Below are 19,869 nucleotides of genomic sequence, written 5' to 3'. Positions count from 1 at the left end.
GCATTCCGGAACCTTCTTCAGGTCGGCAGGAACCCCACGATGACTGAGCCCTCCCCGGCTTCTCCAGTGTCTCGGGCTCCGGTGACCATGCTGCCCTAGGAGAGGCTCCGCGGGACGTGCCCGCACTGAGTCCTCTGGCTGGAGAAGTCCACATTCTGCTTTTTGCTTCCTTGAAATGATTGCCAGAAGTGTCTCCCCTGTGATTATATGCAAAACTCAATTATAATTAACACTTGCCTTCTGAACCACCACGTAAGAGCCTGTCGAACGGATAGACACACGTTTGCTTGACACGTCCTGCGTGTCTGCAGGTGTTTGTTAGCTCGCGTGGCTCCAGCTCTCCCGGGGGCCAGCCCCCTCCCGCACACGGTGTGGTCGTCACCTATGCAGCCCACTGTCCCCACCCAGGTTCCCGCTGGACACAGGGCGGCCGACGGTCGGTCTGTGCCTCAGTGGGTTAAATCGCCAGGAGAGAGCGCCCCCTCCCCTGGTATCTCGAGCGTCCAGAACAAAGGGTTTGAGGGCCGGTTTTGTCTACACAGAAGGAGGCCTCCCACTCAGGTGTGTTCCATCCTGGAGCAGGTGGACGGGAGCCCAGCCGGCTCGGGCAGAACAGCCAGCCTCGGCAGGGGCTGCTTAGACAGTGGCTCTCCCGGGGGTCCGGACGGTCGGGGCCTGGGTGGAGGCGACGAAGCTAGGCCCCTGGCCAGGAAAGCGAATTATCAAGGTCGCAGAACCCACAGCTTCCAGAACATTCTCTGCTCTGGGGCTCTCGCTCCGTGAGGTGGGTTTGGCCTCAGAGGCAGGGACCTGGCTTTTCGGAGAAGGAGCTTCCTTCCAACACAGGGCTCCTCCCGCTTTATTGTCTCGGGGTCGCCGGAGGGGAGCACATGCTCCTAAAGTGCACAGAGGTCACTGCTAGGGAACAGTCATTTCAAGCTCCTGTCGTGTGACCTGAGGGAATGCGCTTTCTGAGCACGTGAGGTACTTTGGAAGCCATCGCGGCGAGGAGATGGCTGTGCCTGCCCCCCCGAAAGCGCCTACTCATACGTCGTGACCCGTGGGGCCCCGGCCGTCCGGGGCGCACTGGGGCTCCCGGCTGTGGGACTGGGGCCGTTGCCCAGACACTTTCTCTCGATTCACGAGACCGGGGACACTGTCCCTCGGCACCCGCGTCACGGGGCCAGGGGTGGGTGCCCCCATGCTCCAGACCTCACCCAGCCTAAGACCCCCGGTCTTCCAGGCTTTCAAGAGAAGGCAGCAGGACAGAGCCACTCTGCATAGCAGCAACCCAGCCGCGGTCCGGAAAAACTAGCATTAAGGTACCAAAGGTCTGTATCTGTCAGCACAGGTGTGGGAGACGACGTGACGGCTCCCAAAGATCCCCGGAACCCGTGGCCGCGTCGCCCTGGTGGGAAATGGGTCTTGCAGACGGGATCCCCGTCAGGACCCTGAGACGCAGAGGGTCCTGGGTCGTCCAGGAGGGACCTACACGCCTCAAGATGCCCTTAGCGCAGAGAGGCTGTGGGAGGCAGACGGCTGTTTCTGTGGACGGCCCGGGCACTTCATGAAGAGCCGCCGACACGGAGGCATTGAGAGGGGCGGGCCTCCAGGAGGAGTCAACTTTCCAGGCTTCAGCCTCCAGAGTGTGAGAGAATGAATTCCTGTTGTTTTAAGCCACCGCATTCGTGGTCACTTGTTACAGCAGCCAACAGGACACTCACACAGGGGGAGGGAGGAGGGGGAGGGTGTGGGAGGGGAGGGGAGGAGAGGGAAGAGAAGAGGAGGGGGAGGACAGATGTGGGAGGAGGAGGGACAAGGGGAGGGGGAGGGTGGGGGAGGGAAAAGAAGAGGAGGAGGGAGAAAGTCGGGGAGGGGAGGAGAGGGAGGGTGGGGGAGGAGAAGAGAGTGAAAGGAGGAGGTGGAGAGGGAACCGAGGAGGGAGGGGACGGTGGGGAAGGGGAGGAGTGGGAAAAGAAGAGGAGGGGAAGAGAAGAGGGGGCAGAGGTGGGGGGAGGAGGAGGAGGAGGCGTTGGGGAGGGGGAGGGAAGGGGGGACAGAGGGGGGAGAGGAGGGGAGGAGGGGGAGGAGGGGTTGGGGGGAGGGAAGGGGGCATAGGTAGGGGGAGGAGGAGGAGGGGTTGGGGAGGGGGAGGGAAGGGGCGATAGAGGTGGGGAGAGGAGGGAAGGAGGGGGAGGAGGGGTTGGGGAGGGGGAGGGAAGGGGGGACAGAGATGGGGAGGAGGAGGAGGAGTTGGGGAGGGGGAGGGAAGGGGGGACAGAGGGGGGAGAGGAGGGGAGGAGGGGGAGGAGGAGTTGGGGAGGGGGAGGGAAGGGGGGACAGAGGTGGGGAGAGGAGGGCAGGAGGGGGAGGAGGGGTTGGGGGGGAAGGAAGGGGGGCATAGGTGGGGGGAGGAGGGGGTAGGGAGGGGGAGAGAAAGCAAGGCAGAGGTGGGGGAGCAGGGGGAGGAGGGGGAGGAGGGGAGAGGTTCTAGGTAAAGGGATCGTGGTAGACACTATGGATGCTTGGCCAGCAGTTTGTTTGGGGTAGAAATGAGTTCAGCTAAAATGCTGGCCTCCCCGGGCTGACCTTGCAGCCAGGGGTGGCCATTGACCAAGATCTATTTGCTGGGTGAAATTTCTGGGAAATGTGTCTAAAAGGCACAGACTTGGCAGGTGTATACGTCTGTTTGCCTTTGTCTGCGGTCCTTCCCCCCTTCTCCTGCCTGGAACTAGGACTCGATGCCCAGAGCTGGAGCAGCCACCGCGTGACCACGAGGCCGAGGGCCACACAATAGGAAGGGAGAGGCTAGAATGAAATGGGGCTGGGCCCCTGAGGATGGCCTCCAGTCCCCTGGGCTCGGCGTCCCCGAGAAGAACGGGCCCCACGCAGTCAGGACCCTGTGTGCGGTCCCAGAGCGAGGGAGCCAGGCTGCGCCCCCCTCCACACACACACACACACACACACAAGGACAGGGCAGGCTGTCCAGGGGCCTCTTCCAGCCCCCTCCCAGAAGAGTGACTTCACACCTGCCAACCCACGCCTTCCAGACAGGGTACCTGGCGAACGTGGGCGGCCGTGAGTTTTCAGCTCGGGAGGAAGCGTGGCTTTCAAGCTCGCAGCTTGTTTGAGTCACGGATCCCATCTGCCACCGTGACTCAAGCCAATATTCCGAGAGGAAACGGCCCACATGGAGAGGCTGCCGGTCACAAGCTAATCTGAGGAAGAGGCAGAGGGTAGGGCCTGGGGGGGGGGGGGGGGCGGGGAGACTGGGAGGGCCCACGCTTAGCCAGCACCCAGGGGCTCCCAGGGGCAGCCCACTGACCCGCCACCCTGAAATCCGCCAGGAGCCCTGGGTCGGAAACACCAACTGCTCAAAACCAGCGGATCTCTGACAAGAGGGGAAGACAAATGAGAAAAAAAGGGAGAGGGTGACGTGAGTGTGCTTCTGGGGGTGGGGGAGGGGCTGTCCTGAACACCGCGAACTTGACATTTCAAGGACACGGGGGTGGGGGTGGGGGACAGAAGTCAGAGGTCCAGAAAGCCCCCTAAGTGGGGCACACGGCCCCCCTCATAGGGGGGAGCCTGGAAGGGCAGGTGCAGAAATCCCGTCCCCCTGACGTTCCCCGCCCGTCACCACGCATGCCTCGCGCGCCAGGGGCACCCGGGCAGAGACGGGACCGGCTGCCGTTGGCTGCGGTGCCCGCACTACCCTCACCGTCGGTCTCCTGCTCCTGAGGTCGCCCAGCACGTGGGACCCGCGGTTCTCGGTGGAGACACCACCCGTCACCTGCCAGGCTCCGGGCCGTACCCTCTTGCACCCTCGGCCTTGGCGGCGGCCTTCACGGGGAGGGGGGTGGGGGTGGCGGGGGAACGGGAGGGAGCAGAGCACCCCGCAGCCCCCGGCCCCCCTCTTCCCCGCCCTATGAAAATGTAGGCCAGCCCAGCACGCCCGCTATTAATTCTGATGGCTGAGAAGCCCGCTTGGCTTTGCGGCCGAGGTCCCTGCCCCCGGCTTCCGCGCACCCACTCTCTCCACGCGCAGCGGCTCCTTCCATTTCGGACGGTCTGTTAAGGCTCCCTGGGGACCCCAGCCACTACCTGGTCAGCGGCCAAAGACGGACTGCCCTTCTGAAACTGTGAAGTCATGACAATTGTGCAGAACGAGGAAAACCTGCAAGACGTATTCTCCCTGAGCCCAGTAGAGTGCCCTAACGTGAATATTCATGGGGCCAAAGCACACGAAATCAGGAGTGACTGGAAACATCTGGCAGAACGGATTTTCTGGCTCCTTCGGGCACGTTGTAGGCATGTGGAGCGTCACGCGGCCGCCCTGTCCCGCCCCGGTTTGAGCCCCCCAATTCCTGAGGAGCGGGCACGGGGACACGGGGGCGTCCTGTCGCTCAGCGGCCACCAAGGGAAGCTGTCCGGAAGGTGGGAGAGGTCGGGTCCCCACCCTCCCCACACCCACCCGAGCCTCTGAGGGGCGCGCTCTGGCTCCACTGGGCTGGCTTCTCTGCTCAGATCCCAACCGAATCTCCCGGGAAGTGTGGTCCTGTGGGCCCAGCTCCGCCCTGGGGGTCACGAACAGGAGGAACTCCAGGGCCTGCGCTCTGGGGACGGCAGCGGGGATGCAGGGCTAGACCCCAAAGAGCCGAGGGTCCGGCTGGGTCTGTCCTGGAGCCCCTTTGGCCGAGGACGGAGAATCCGGCCCCTCCTTCACCTTGCCTCCCGACCTCCAAGGGCAGGACTGCCTGCCTTGCTGGCTCCCGCAGCCCCAGGACCTGGTCCGTAGTAGGTGTTCACCGAGCACCTAAATGTGAGAGAATGCATGCACGCAGGAACGAATGAATGCAGGAACGAATGAATGCAGGAACGAATGAATGCAGGAACGAATGAATGCAGGAACGAATGAATGCAGGAACGAATGAATGCAAGAACGAATGAATGCAGGAACGAATGAATGCAGGAACGAATGAATGCAGAAACGAATGAATGCAGGAACGAATGAATGCAGGCATGAATGAATGCAGGGCTGAATGCCCGCCTGGGCTGCCAGAAGAAACACTGCAGACTGGGCGCTTACACGCCTCTGTTTGTCACAGCCCTGGAGGCTGGGCATCCAGACCAAGGTCCCGTCTGGTTCCCGGTCAGAGCCTGTTCCCCGGCCGCCTTCTCGCCGTGCCTTTAATGGCTGTCCCGGGTGCGTGTGTTCAGAGCCAGAGAGGGATAGGCCGTCTCTTCCTCTTCTTACAACGGGACCCCCCCCCCCCCGGGACCACCTCCAGCCCCATCACCCCCCAGAGACCCACCTCCTAAAGCCGTGCCCTCAGGGAGAGGTCTCTCGTGTGGGAATCTGGGGCACAGACGTCCAGCCCACTGCGTTCCACCTCTGCCCCCCACTCGCATCCTCCTCTCACGCAGACCGCAGGCCCCCGAGATCTCGGTCCCTCCGGCACCAACTCTGCCGTCTCGACTCAGAGCCCGTCTACACCTCGCACCCGCATCTCCCCAGACCCGAGCCCACGGGGCAGCAACACGTCCCTCATGGCCGCGGGGCCAGGCCCAAACCCTCACCCGTCCCTGGCCCAGCTCACGTCCCCACCCACCCACCCCAAACAGAGCCGGAATGCGCTTGGGTGAGCTCTGCTTGTCAGCTACGGCCAAGCCGCCAGGATTCAAACCCCACCTGCACCCACATCCCAACTGTGGGCAAAATACTCAAGCCGTGTGAGCCTCGGTTTCCCCACCTGAGCTAAGGTGCCGGTGCCTCCCTCACGGGACCCACACTCCCCTAGCGGATCCCCTCGTTCCCCAGAGGCCCCTCCAGCCACAGGGCCCTCGGTCGTGGGCAAAGTCCTGGGCTAGAGGAGCTGCCCTTGACGTGAACAAGACTTGACCTCAGCTGGTCCTCACTGAGTGCCCGTGACCCCGCAGGCCCCCGGTCGAGGAGAGAGAGGCCAGAGCTGGGTGTCCGCCCTTCCAGCGGCCGGCAGGACCTCCGGAGAGAGGAGACGGAGAAGGTCTGGAACGTGTCCGCATGATTTCTGCAGGACTCAAACACCTATGCCGTCTTCTCCCGTCGTGTCCCTGCACAGCTGTTCTGGAGGTCGGGAAGGAGCCCGCCCTGAGTTCCGCAGCCCTGGGACAGAGAGCATGCCCCACACCCCTGTGCGCGGGGCGGCAAGGGCTTCTTGAGGTCGTGGGCAGTGCCTATGGTCGCGCGTCTCTGCCCCCGGAGGGGGCCACCCTTCTGGGCCACACTGGACGTGAGGCTATCAGACCCACCCTTGTGCCTGGCAGGCTATCTGCCCGCACGTGGGTGCATTCGGGCCCGACTTGCCTTCCTGGCCTTCTGCCCTCCTCCAGCCACTCGGGATACTTGCTTCCCTTCCTCGACACTTGACTTTGCTCACTGTGCAAGGTCCCCTCCCTATCCACCCATCCATCCACTCTCCCGCCCGCCCATCCATCCATCCACCCATCCATCCAGGGAACAAATATTTACTAAGAACCTGCTTCGTGTCAGGCATCGTGCCATCCGTTTGTCCCAATACCACCCAATCTCAACTGCTTGCCTTCCTTTGTGTTTGCTCCCGTTTCTGAGGACCAGCTATGTGTCAGGCACTTTGCTAAACACGTACGCATTACCTTATCTACTTTCCTCAAAATCGTCTTGCAGAAGGATGATCGTTCTTCCCAGTTCACGGATGTGGAAACCACGGCTCAGGGAGACGAAGGGACTGCTCGAGGCCGTCCGACTGGGGTTTGGACCCGGGTCCACCTAACTCCCGGTCCCCCCTGACCTGCCCCCCTCAACACAGGCCGCTCTCTCGTGCTGCTTCGAATGTCGGCATTCCCGGTAACCGGCCGCCTCCCGCCCGGCTGGAAACTCTCAGAGGACGGTGGCGCGTGCTCTGAGCACCGTCCTAAGCTCCACGCCGACAGGTTCTGTGACAGAAGCGTGAACTGGAGGAACCACTCCCTGGCGCCCCGCCCCAACTTCCCCAGGAAGCCTGGGCGCCGCGCATTTCCCGGCAGGGTGGGCCGCGTCAGAAACAGGGTCGGCCCGGTGGAGGTGTCCGGAAGATGGGTGCACCGTGGGTTTGCAGGCTGGGCCACGTCAGCCAGTCCTGCTGAGCGGGGACCACACGTGGGGCTTGTTCCTCTCCCCCCACTCTGGGAGCAGTGCCGGGAGACAAATGCGGCTTCGAGCCGTCTCGCGGGTGAAGGGACCAGAAGCGAGGAAGAAAGCCGAGCGGGGCGGTGAGGGCTGGGGGGACTCCAGCTCCCGAGTGGCCACCTGGCTCCGCGGCCCACGTCCCCACACCACACTCTCCCTCCTCCCAATTAAGATAAGCGTGCTTGTCCGTGCCCACTGCTAAGGGCTCAAGCACACAGAATATTAACAGGCATTTTCCACAATCTGCTCGGAAGAGTGTGAAAACGGTCCCTTGCAGAAGCCGGGCCGTTTCTCTGAAATAAAATCAAGGCTTGCTGGTTTCAGACGGGGGCTACACGCAGAGCCGATCTGACCAAACTACTCCGTGGAAAGTAAAAATAGTTCCCTTTCTTGCCGTCAGAGGCAGGAGCTCTGATACCGGACGCTGATCTAAGCTGGTGTCTTCGCCCGCCTCTGGGGAGGCATACGGGGCAGGGACCCTGGGGATGTCACTGCTTCTGTGGGGGCGGCGTGGTCAGGGCCCCGGGCCCTCGGTGGTGCACGTGCGCCTGGCTGCTGTTGCCACCAGGTGTGAGGAAAACGCCTAGGACAGAGGCCCAGCCAACAGCCTGGACCCTGTGAGCAAGGCCCCGTCCTGGTGGAGGCCGGGAGGGGCCCGAGGAGGGCGGCCCCTCCCCTGGGCACGTCCCCCGGGGGCCTCCCACCTGTCATACCCGGATGGAACCGCCCTGGGAGGGGGGTGGAGGCAGGAGACGGGCTCTCGCCCCCCCCCAACCCCTTCCCCGGCCCCTACAAAGTGGGCGCCCCGTCTGGTAAACACTGACCACCCACCCCCATCTGGCAGACCAGCCGCCCCGTGTCCGCACCGTGGGACGTCCCTATTCGGAGCCCAAGGGCACTGACCGAGCACCACCGGACTCGCTTTCTTCTCAGACACCCGGCTGAGGCTGTGGCCCCGCTTTAACAAGAGGGGAAGGAGGGAGCGTGATCTGCACCTGTAGCCTCAGCTGAGGACCTTGCTTCCTGCCCCCCCCGGGAAAATGGAAGAATCGGAAGAGAAACCCAGGTTCCCGCCCCGTCGGCTGCCCCAGAACTGGCCTGTGGCGCTGGGGTCTCGTCAGCGTCACATGATCCGGACGAACACCGCCCCCCCCCCCACCCGCCGCCTTGGTGCCCTGTCCCGTCTCAGACACACCCCCTCTGCGGCACTGACCTGTGCACCCCGTTCTCAGCGAGGGGTGCCCCCAGGGGACACCTGGCAGCACTTGAGGACACTGTGGGCGTCACAACCGGGGCAGGGGTGCCCTGGCATCGGCGGGCGGAGGCCAGCGGTGCTGTTCCACATCGGGCACAGCGCGTCCGCGTCCAGAGCTGGGAGGCGGTCTGCGCGGAGACTCGCCTGGCCCCACGCGTCCCCGGTGCGGCCGAGAGTCCCTGCTTCACCGCAGAGCACGGCGCCTGCCGAGTCTAATTCCCCTGCACCCGCCCCCTCCGCTAAACTGACCTCATCGGGTCCCCTGCCCCCGCGAGCAAGCGGCAGGACCGTGTGAGGACCGTGGCCTCCCGGAGGGAGAGACCCCAGGAACGTGTGCACACAGAGGAGAGGCCGTGTGAAGCTCCGCCAGCACCTTGGTCCTGGACTTCCAACCTCCAGAACCGTGAGACAATGAGCTACTGTCACACAGGCCGCCTGGTGGGTGGAGGTCATCACGGCAGCCCGGGTGGGTGCCCGGGGCGCCCAGATGTGAGTCTCCAGCACACCCCCCCCCGAACCTGCTTTCCAGCCATCCCGCCAATGCACTGGGCACACGCTGCCCCAGGACCTTGGCACTTGCTGGGCCCGGAGCATGTCCCGCCCTCACCTGTCTGACACCAGTCAGTCTCTTCCTGAGGCCTCCTCTGGGCACCCGGCAACGACACCAGTGTCACCCGCCAGCTCTGCCCTTCCCCCTTCCCCGCCTTATTTTGTTTGCTCCTTAGCGTTTGTCAGCAGAGTTTGCCCACTGTGGTCGGCAGAATAACGGGTCCCCAAAGACGCTCACGTCCCAGTTCCAGAGCCTGGGGATGTGTTCGGTTGTGTGGCGAAGAGTAAGGTCGCCGACCAGCTGACCTGGGGCTGGGGAGGTTGTCCTGGGTTATGCGGGCAGGTGGATGTGGTCACAGGGACCTGACAAGTGGAAGAGAGAGACAGGGAGGGAGAGAGGAGGGGAGCAGTAGAGGGAGACTGGGCAGGGACGGGGGGAGGTGTGGAGGGAGACGGGGGGGTGGGGTGCAGAGGCCCACACTGCTGCCCGTGACGGAGGAAGGGCCATGGCCCCAGAAGCAGGTGCCTGGACACTGGGACCCCCCCACCCCCCGGGCCACAAGGAGCCAGAACTCAGGACGTCCCGCCTTTAGCCCCGAGAGGCTTCCGGAACCAAGAGAATTGCTATGTGCCGCGTTGAGCCACTAAGTTGTGCTAACTGGTTTCAGCAAGAGGAAATTAAACCTGCTTATCCTTGTGTCTCCCCTCTGTCCTCACAGGACACGCGAACCGTGAGGGTGGGGTCCACACGTGGCCTTGCTGCTGCGTGTCTGGTGCCCGGAGCTCTGCCTGGAACACGGCACCGAGAGAGCGGCCAGCTGGGACCCGGGCGGCGGGCCATGGGCGGAGCCACTGTGGGGTCACCGGAGCCACTGCACTGCCCCAGCGGACCTGGGCACACCCTTGGGACTGACCCTTCAGTGTATCTTGAGCAAAAACCTCTGGCCTTCCTGGGAACACCCTGCAGATGTATTCTTGGAAGTTTGAGGTTTACACCATGAAAAATATTATTTGTGTTTACGTGAAAAGCAGTTGAGTTTTGGCTCGCGGTTTTGCCTACACGGATGCCACACGGGTGCCGGGCATTTCCCCCCTCCCCACCCCAGCCCCGCAGGTCCTGCCCTGGGCTTCCCGTCGTGGACGTGTGGACCCCAGCCTGCTGACCGCCAGATGCCGAGGGGCCCGCCGTGTGACCAGCATACCCGGGCGTCCAGAACAGGCCGGGTCAAGCCGTCCTGCGATGCCTCCCTCTCAGGGCCAACGCCAGGCTGACATGTCCACTGCGACCCCGGGGGGCCCTCGAGGGGCAGCAGAGGACCCAGCCCTCATCGACAGCAGCCAAGAGGCCCCCACCGCCTATAAGAAGGTGTCTGTCAGTGACTCTAAATGCCTGGACTCCTGGACCGCGGTCCGGGAGAACCCACATTTCGAGAACGCCCCGCCTTCCTGTGGGCAGCAGGACGCGCCCGCAGCGTGGAAAGCGTCGACGCACTACCTGCAAACGTCGAAAACGGGCCGGGGTCTCGGCGAGCCTGCCTCGAGGTCTCTTCCCCGGTTCCTGCTACTAATCCCGGAAGCTCAGGGACCGGCCGTGACCCCAGCCGCTCCAGACCTCCCGGTGTCGTCCAGGCAAGGCCGCCCACCCACTGCTAAGACCCCCACAGCCAAGGCGTCTCCCCGACCTTCGTCCCGGAGCCCCACCCCCACCCTGCACGACCCCTACGCCCCCGCCATCTCCCCTGCCTTCCCCCAACACACCTGGAGTCCACGCCCCTGCTTCCCTCCACGCACCCCTGTAGCCCACGCCCCTGCACCCCCCTCCCCCACTCACCCCTGCAGCCCACACCCCCGCGCCCCCTGCCTTCCCCCACGCACCCCCCGCACACCATGCCCCTGGGCCCCCAAGCTGGGCCAGCAGCCGAGCCCCGCTTGTAACCTGGTCGCACAGGGGCTGCTTCTCAAGGCCCCGCCGCAGGCCTGACGCCGTGCATCCGCACTGCCCCCCCTGGCATGCTGCCAGGCCCTGGGGCCGCGGTTTAAGGAACGATCTGCCCTTAGCTTATTTACTAAAACATAGAAGGCCGACAGCTGAGGTCTCTGAGTCCCCTGGGAAGGCCCACGTGGCCGGTGCGTCCTGACCTGACGACTACAGGTGCTGCCTGCAGTGCGGGGAGCCTCTCGGGGTGGGGGGGGGGGGGGGGGGAGAAAGATGCTCCCAGAACCGCCCAGCGGACAGCAGCCTGAGCGAGAAGGCATGAAGTGTGGGAGCTAGCATCTCCGTCCTTGATCTCTCGCGGAAACTCCCTCTTTCCCATTCTCAGTGTCCTGTGCTTCAGGAACCCAAGCTCCAGGAGAGACATAAAGCTGAGGCTCCCCCGAGGGTGGGCAGAAAGGGCCAGGCTGCTGGTTCAAGCCTCACCTGACGCCAGCCACTGAATCCTGCAGTCCTAGGGGCCAGCGAGTCCTACTGGAGTCACGTCTGTCAGGATTGAGTTTTCTTTCCCTTGAAAATCAAAGATCTCAGCTGAAGCCAGAACCGATAAGCCTCCTTTGAGGCCTGAGGAGATGGAGAATCCCACGGTGATGTCCCCAAGTCCACGTGGCTGACAAGTGCCAGGGCCCGACGGCAGGATGTCTCCCACACCACGTTTGCACTAGCGACTACGTTATTTTCTTACTTGTGTTCCCTCAGACGGTCGCGGAAAGGCTGGAGAGAGCCTCCCTCCATCCGTCCCGGCCACCTGTCCGCGACCCCGGGGGGGGACGCCGCCCTCCCAGACCGGATGCCCTCGCGGTCAGCCGCTCAGCAGCCCCATTTGTTTCTTAAACAGGTGACCTGTCATTACCAAAAATAGGAAGCCTGTAGCGTTTGTCCAAAGTGTCAGCCCGCAGAGAAGAAAACCAGCGCGGCTGTGAACGCCTAGCCCACAGCTAGAACAGCTGGAACCTCCCGCCACAGCTGGGGGGCGGGGGGAGGCGAGCGTGTCTGGAGGGGGCCTGGCGAAGGCGGCATGGAACCGAGACCCCTCTCCGTAGCACTGGAAAGGCGACGGTCTCAAGGCACCTTCCCGGTGGCCGTAGGATCCTGCACCTTCCACAGAGTGGGTTGAATCGCGCTGGGCGCGGGGGCGGCCCCCTGCCCAGGCCGGCTCCTCTGGCCTTGCAGGACCCCTCTGAGGACGGAGTGGCCGCCATCCCCACGTCACGGCGAGCACGCCAAGCCCCGGGGCAGGTGAGCCACTTCGCCGAGGGGTGGAGCAGGCCCTCGGGGTGAGACAGGGGTCTCCACGGGGGTGATCTTGCTCTGGGGGACACCGGGCGACATCTGGACATTCCCCGTGCCACAACTGGGCGCACGAACCGGCCTCTGGTCTCTGCTCAGCCACCGATGTCCTGCAGGGCACGGGCAGGAAAGGCCCATCCGAATGTGACAGTGCCGGCCGGGGAAGGCCTGGCAGAGGCCGCACGAGGACCCCAGGCCGCCCGGCCCCTCCAGCCCCCGGGGAGGCCCTGGTCTTCTGCCTGATAACTGGCAGGGCCTCAGCCTCGTGCAGGTCTCATCTGAGTCCCAGGAGCCGAGTGAGACCTCGGATATGCTTTCAAAGCCAACCAGCTAGACAGAAGGACGTGCCCCCACCGCCTCGGGTGGAGGCCAAGGGCCAGGCCCTCCACCCCCCGTCCTGGCTCCCGGACGTGTCGCCGTCCCCGCCTCCACCACCACGCGGCCTCTCCTCCCCGTCGTGCCTCTCTGCCTCCTACAAGGACACCCTTGTCCTTATAGGTCCCTGGACCGGGGCCCGCCCTGCTCCAGCGTGACCTCGGCTGAACTGAGCACCTCAGCAAAGACGCTGTCTCCACAGAAGGCCCCATTCCGAGGGTCCGGGTGGATGTGACCTTGGGGCGTGACTCAGCCCAGTGCCCCGTCCACCCGCCCACTCTGCATCGCACTGCCTTTTGATGGTGCTCACCCGTGCCTGACCCTGCTCCTCGTCAGCCTTCCTCCCTGGGGCACCTGCATCCCAATCGCTTATGTCTCCTGACTTGGCATCAGGGGCATAGCAGATGCTCACTAAACACGAGGGGAATGAACAGCCACGTGGGTAACTGAGTCTGCCTTCACGCAAGGAGGGGGACCCTCGGCTTGGAGAGGCTTCTCTACACACGGCCTCTGCGGCCTCCAGCGTGCGGGGCGGACGTCACGGGACCGTCCCAGGAAGGGTCTGCAGTGGCCCGCGGTGTGAGAGCCCTGCTGCCGGCCGGCACTGCCTCCCGAAGACAGGCCGCGGTCGGACGCGGGGCCACACCGAGGTCATGCAGCTGCGAGTGCCTTTCAAACAACCGGGGAAATGAGTTTCTCCTTTCTGGGAATGGCAGTTAGACGGCAATTAGACGTGCTGGGTGGTTGGGAGACCATCTCGGTCCTAGCGATCCTGGACGGAGTTCCGGGAACAGAAATCCCGCTGGGATGCAGCTGCCCCCCTCTGGCTCCCGGCCGCTTTCCCTTCCAGGGTGTCTGGACCCTGTGGGAGCAGGAGCCTGGTCCTCAGACGTGGGTCCCGCCCTGGAATGCCTCCAGGGGGATATGGAAACATACAGACAGTTATATCTGTCGAGTTTCCAGCGAACGAAGGATAAACTGTCTTTTCAGAAAGCAGGGCCTTTGAAATATGCAGATTTCGGAGCTGAATTGTAAATGCAATCACTTAGCCCCGCACCTCCCGAGCGGGGATCATCACCAGCATGAATTATTCCTAGCAGCGCGGCTGCGGGGTCTCCGTATGGAGCCAGGCCTGGTGAGGTCCACGTTTATCACGGGATGGAGCGTCCCCGCGTCTCATTCCCCCAGACGCAAAGGGCCAGGTCTGCCTGGAGCTCAGTCCTGTGTCCAGGAAGCGGCCTCGGCTGTCCTGACTCATCGGCGGCTGGACGGGGACCAGGGCCGGCCCAGCAGGCTGCGATGCACAGGCAGAGGGGAGGGAAAAAAGCAAAACCAAGTGCTGTTCACCTGCTCAGAGTGATGATGAAAGGTAACCACGGCTGCTGTCAGCACCGTGCCCGCGGCAGCCGGGAGGCGGGAAAGACGGTTCCCACCAGACAGCCGCAGCCCCGTCCCCGCGTCCCGAGCGTCCTGCGTGAGGCTGGGCTCCAGCTGGGAGCGCTAGGAGCAAAAGGCCAGCCGATTACACGCCGCTGCCCTGCCAGGACCCTCGATCGCATCCCAAACAAGCCACAGCTGTCTTTCCGGCCGCGGCCACTTGGACAGCTGAGGCCAGCGGTGCGGGACGTCACGGCTCCCAAAGCAGGGTCGGGAGGAGGAGGCCCGGCAAACGCAAGCTAGGAAGGTGCCTGGAACCAGCGGGAAGCCATCTGGGGAACTAAAACTCACCACGAACAGGAAAGCTTTCTGTGGAACGCACGCCCCCTAACAAGTGGAATGTCCTGGAACGTTTCCAGCCCGGACCTGCCTATGTGCAAAGAAGAGCCGGGAACCCCTCCCGAGAAACACAGGGCTCTCGGGGCGGCTGTGCTGGGGGCCAGGGGTGAGGGGTGTCCGGGGGGGACAGCCAGACACTGGGCGCTCTCCCCAGACCCCAGCCACCCCCTTGTCCGCACCCTCTTCTGTGGGCTCTTGCCATCTGATCCACTTGTCCTTTTGTGACGCAAACAGTGGGGGGGGGGGGGCGGTGAGACCATCAGGGGCCTCACGTGGCTTCTGTTCTAGCAGAGCCTCTGAAACCCTGAGCCGGGCCTCCGAGGGGCAGAGAGCACGTTCTGACCACCTGCCATTCAGAGCAGGTGGGGAATCTTGGGACGGCCTCCCCGAATTCAGCTTCTCGGCCGTGATATCTGCCGATCGCTAAGGCAGACACCACAGTGGAAGACAGACACACCTCTGTGCGTGTGTCATCTGCGGCCACAGGCCCAGGGCAAGTGTTGGGCAAAGATCCAGCATCACCACCTCACCCCCACTCCGACAGCCCCTGTGCAGCTCAACTAGGGTTTTATTATTAAAACGCAGCGCGGGGCGCCTGGGTGGCTCAGTGGGTTAAGCGTCCGACTTCGGCTCAGGTCATGATCTCACGGTCCGTGAGTTCGAGGCCCGGGTCGGGCTCTGTGCTGACAGCTCGGAGCCTGGAGCCTGCTTCAGAGTCTGTGTCTCCCTCTCTCTCTGCCTCTGCCCCCTCATGCGCTCTCTCTCTCTCTCTCAAAAATAAACATTAAAAAAGAGATTTAAAAAAAACCTCAGCGCTCTCAGATTGTCGGTAGGCTTTTCGCCTCCTGATCAGAAATCTGGGACCCCGCTGCAGTGGGCATGTGCCCCTTAGCCCCTGACCACCCGCTTCCCCTCGGGACCCAGTCTGCCACAGACCAGGCTTCCCAAGGCGCAGCCACAGTCCTGGAAGGACCCACAATCCGGACAGGATTTGGGGGAAAAGAAGGACATAGGGTTGAATAACACCGACTCCCACCATGAGACAGATTCCCTTTTCCAGACGGTCTGGATCACCCGTCTCTCCAAGGAGAGAGTCTTGGTTTGCTGCTAATATGTCCCTGCACGCGTCTTTCACTTGAGAATCTCCCGTTTCAGGAAGAGAGAGCGGGCTTGGGCTCAGAGCCCCGTGGACCTCACGGCCTGCACGGTCTCGTCATCGTCGCTTGGTCCCCTCTGCTTGTGGGTGTGGTGCTGGTGTGCACCTGTGTTTTTAAATGCATTAACTTTATGCAAAAGCAGTGAATGGTTTAGAGGAAGGTCCGCTCACTCGCTCATTCCACAAACGTCTCCACAGCACTAGGTACACACACAATGCGGCCGGAGACCCCGGGTGTTAGAGCCGCGGGTAAAACAGACAAAATCCCTCAGATGAGTCAGGGCCGGCGTCATCCACAAATACGGTGTAGACGGAGCCGGTCACGCTTGCGTTGCTGGAGCTCGAGAGGGAGCAGCGTCGAAACCATCTCTTCCCCAGACGAGCGCGAGTGGCCCGGGGCGCGGGCAGAGCTGGCCGGACTCTCTGGCGGGCTCTCGAGTGCCGTCCGCACAGCGGGCCCACGCTTTGACCCCCGACTGCAGGGTTTGGGCGGTGGTGGGTCGGGGTGGAGGGATTGACGCGTGCACTCTGCACGTTAGAAAGTACCTCCCTCTAAAGCAGCCGGCCCCCCACAGCTGGCAGCTCCCGGCCCAGCTCCGCCCAGAACCGTGGCCCCAAGGGTCGGAAGATCGCGTCGGGGGGCAGGAAGGAGCAGGGCGGCTGGGTGGTGGGTGGCCTCCCCTGTGCAGGGAGGAGGCCCGGCCTCGCTGCACACGAGGTCCGAGGTCTGCTGGCAGGTGACTGCCTTCACCTGGGTCACGCCCTTGACAACAGAGACAAAGCCGCCCGATGTGGCCGGAGCACGGGAGAATTCTCCTGCCCTTCCCGTCCCCCAGGGGCTGGCTTGCGGACCAGGCGGCCGACTGGGGACATCTCCCTCCCTCTCGCCACCAAGCTTAGAGGCTCCCAGACACCGCGCTCATGAGACTCCCTGTGCCAGTTGTACCCGCAGAACCATGGATGTGATTTAAGATATCCAGAAGGATGATTTCTGGCTATACGCATTTTTTTTTCTTGCCTTGAGCACTGAATTTAGAAGCAACTCGCATGCACATACAGGATGTGACTACATTGCATTTCCTTAAAGAATATTTTCTCCCAGGTCCTGTGAATTTGGATCTATGTACACCATTTGTTAGGTCTTTGCTGAGGTCCACAGGACATCCTGAGTAAAGGTCACCAGAGCGGCTGAAGAAAGGGTGCGGGAAGAATGTCCTGCCTCCCGGCCCCACTCCTGGGACACCCCTTCCTTCCCACCAGCCCCTCTGAGCCAGGAGAGGCGTCTCCAGGAGGCAGTCAGGGCAGAGGAAATATAAGTGATACGTCATTTTCTTTGGATTCCTTCCTCTCCTTTCCACACTCGGTGGAGACTCCCAGGAATTATTTCCTCTACATTCCCCGAATCTGAAGCGGACAGGCAGCCATGGGGAGCACCGCCCCCGCCCCCCGTGTTCTTCAGTGTCCTTTCACACGGGGAGTCGGGAGTCGGTACCCGTTTGGAGGGCTAAGCGCTGCTTTCAAATGGCTTCTCGTGAGCAAATGTCAACCCTGTAGCGGCCCCTCCTTAGGGACCAGCCTGGGATGAGGGAAGCACTGTCTGTCTCGTCATTTCCAGGAACAAACACTGAGTGACTCCTGGGTGGGACACCTTGTGGGGTACACGGCCTCGAAGTGGGGTGTAGGAGCCTCATCAGAGGAGAGCAGGGAGGGGAGACAGGGAGAGAAAGAGACAGACAAGGACATAGAGACAGTGACAGAGAGAGACAAAGAGAGGGAGGGAGAGGGATAGGGAGACACAAGGAGAGAGAGAGGGAGAGAGACAGACACACAGAGACAGACAGAGACGGAGAGAGGGAGGCAGACAGAGAGAGAGCCGGTGGCACATTTGGAGAAAGGTGGGTGAAGAGTGGAGGAAGGGGAGAGGGGAACTGGGGACACGGGGGAGGCCGGGGTCAGCAAGGGGGTGACACTCGCGTTCCCGAACCACTTCCCCTTGTCCCGCTAGCGTCGGGAAGGTCAGTCAGAGGTCCTGGGCTTCTCTGCCACCGAGAACCCTGGCTTCTTCTCACCTTGAAGGGCGAGGTGAGAACAGCCCACGGTGCTGAGCCGGCCGTCGCGATGTTACACAACCCGACGTGCTGCCAATGTTTTTATATAATCCTCCGGCTCTCCCCATAAAACAGACCATAACTCCCTGGCAAATACACTTCAGTAAAGCTACGTGCTGTCACGGGGCACGGCTCTTCCGGAGGATGAATCACAACATCGGAACAGCAGTGGCAGTTGGACTAAACTTTTCTCCCCTCGCGGCTGCGGCTCGGTGGGAGAGATCAGAAAAGCCACACGGCTCACTCGTGAAAGGCACCTCTGGGGGAGAGCCACGGGTCCTGGTGGGGGGGGGGCAGCGAGGGGGCACTTGGGAGGCCAGAAGGATGCTCGGCTGCCTCCCAGACAGCGAGGGAGGCTGCAGACGGTCCCCTCATCCCAGCTGTCACCGAGCTCCTGGGTCGCAGGGTGCCCTCCCGAAGGAAAGGCCGAGAAGCCCCCCCCCCAACCCCCCGCAGGCAGGGAGCCAGAGCAGACCCCCGGCGGTGCAGGCCCGACACCTCCACCCAGAGCCTGCTGCCGATGCCTCCCGACCAGGCTGGCGGAGCTGCTCGTTCACTTGCAGGACAGCACAGAACAGGCAGAAAAAGCCCACTAATGAGGCAAACACACAAACTTCTGTCCTTCCTCCTCGTACCTCAGCACAGAGACCGACCAGGGACCAGCACCCGCTGTATTCGGCCCGCTGCCTCCCAAGGTGGAAAACACCCATTCCTCCCAGCTGCGGCCAGCGGCCCTGACCCTCAGTCACACTGACCCTCCGTCGCGCTGACGCTGGGCTTGCTGACGAAGAGCCCAAGGACTGTGGGCGCCCACGCACCACGGCCCAGGGTCCGTCTAGGTGACTGACACCTGCCAAGCCCCTGCTGCACCCCTGACTCAATCTGTCCGCAAGGCGCCAGCCCCCGGCCTCATGCTTGTCCCACAGCAACACTGTCTGGAGGGAGCCCCAGGCGTCCCCAGGACGGGAGGCTGGACAGGCCCGGGCTCATAGGGAGGCACCTTTCCCCACCGGCGTCAAGGAACACCACGCCGGCAACCGCCGAAGGGCAGCACCACCCTCCCTCCAGTGCCCGTGTCTTCCGGGAGCGAGAGGGGTGACGGCGGGCGAGGGCCCCCCGCCCCCACAGCTGCTGGAGAAGCAGAACCTGCCCCTCACCCTCCGACCTGGGCACTGCCTGCTCTTGAAGCAAGTCGTAGAGCTTCATTAGAAGTTCTCTCAAGTTCTCTCAGGGAGTAAGTTGGAGACGTCACATGTGGGCTGATGGGGAGGGCTCTCAAGTGTCCACAGGGTGCGTGCACGAATGAGTGGTCACCCAGGCCACCGCTCTCTGCTAAGGGAGCCCTTCTCCTCCTTATCCGCCTCCCACCCAGCCTCCTCCAGAAGCAGCACGGAAGGAGTTTGACCCCAGCCCCTGCGGGGCCATCAGGTCCCTGGGGTCGGTGTGGGCTCCAGTGGCCGGGACACAGTGCGGTGTCCAGAGAACTGGGGACAGTTCCCCGCCCTCCGGTCCCTCTGTCCAGCCCCTCTGTCCCGAGAGGGACGCTGCCCGGGCTCACCATTCAGCTGGTTGTAGACCACCTCCTCCAGGTGGTCCAGACGCTCCAGGATGGCTTCACGGTCGGCGAGCGCGCCCGCCTTGGCGTGCCGGCTGCGCACCCGGCGGTCGGCGCTGCGCACGGTCTGCACCAGCCCCTCGGAGCGGTCCTGCAGGCGGCAGTACACGGAGAAGACGATGATGCCCACGAACACCAGGATGTTGACCGTCAGCAAAGTTTTGATCTTCCTGGCCACCGCCATGAGCGCGGCTGGAAGCTGGGGGCTGCCTCACCCGCGGGGCATCCCCGTGGGCCCAGCGGCCGCAGGAGCCTCCGCCCGGCCCGCCGCTTCGGGGACCATGAGCCAGCCCGGCTGACCGCGGGGCCGCGGGGGGGGGGGGGGGGGGCGTGCTGTGGGCGGGGGCTGCGGGCGCGGTGGGGGAAGGGCGCGGGCGGGCGGGGGGTGGGGGGAGTGCTGCGGCAGGGGGCCTGCGGGCGGGTCCGGGGGCTGTAGGCCGGGGGAACGGGGTTGGGGGGGGAAGCCCGGGGCTGCGGGCGGGGCGGGGGGCTGTAGCGGGGGGTGGGGGCTGCGGGCCGGGGGGGGGCTGCGGGCTGACTGCGCGCTCTGCCGCCCGCGCCCGGGAGCT

At 63.5% G+C, this 19,869-nt stretch overlaps 1 protein-coding gene across 3 annotated transcripts in view; it reads right to left on the bottom strand.

Moving 5' to 3' along the window:
- The window catches only part of GALNT9 (polypeptide N-acetylgalactosaminyltransferase 9), a 92,158-nt gene extending 72,506 nt beyond the window's left edge, over nt 1-19,652 (bottom strand). Inside the window, exon 1 of one of the 3 annotated variants that reach the window (XM_045457804.1) lies at nt 19,244-19,652. In XM_045457804.1, coding sequence (XP_045313760.1) covers nt 19,244-19,484 — 241 coding nt within the window. In that variant the 5' untranslated portion in view covers nt 19,485-19,652. Of the gene's footprint in view, nt 1-11,406; nt 11,519-19,243 lie in introns of those variants that run through there. The other 2 variants (XM_045457803.1, XM_045457805.1) reach the window with 2 other exon arrangements.
- Between the last annotated feature and the right edge of the window lie 217 nt (nt 19,653-19,869).

This window comes from Leopardus geoffroyi, chromosome D3, assembly GCF_018350155.1.
Source record: "Leopardus geoffroyi isolate Oge1 chromosome D3, O.geoffroyi_Oge1_pat1.0, whole genome shotgun sequence".
NCBI lineage: Eukaryota > Metazoa > Chordata > Mammalia > Carnivora > Felidae > Leopardus > Leopardus geoffroyi.
Note: the sequence above shows the minus strand (reverse complement) of the source record. Positions and strands in the feature narration are given on the sequence as shown.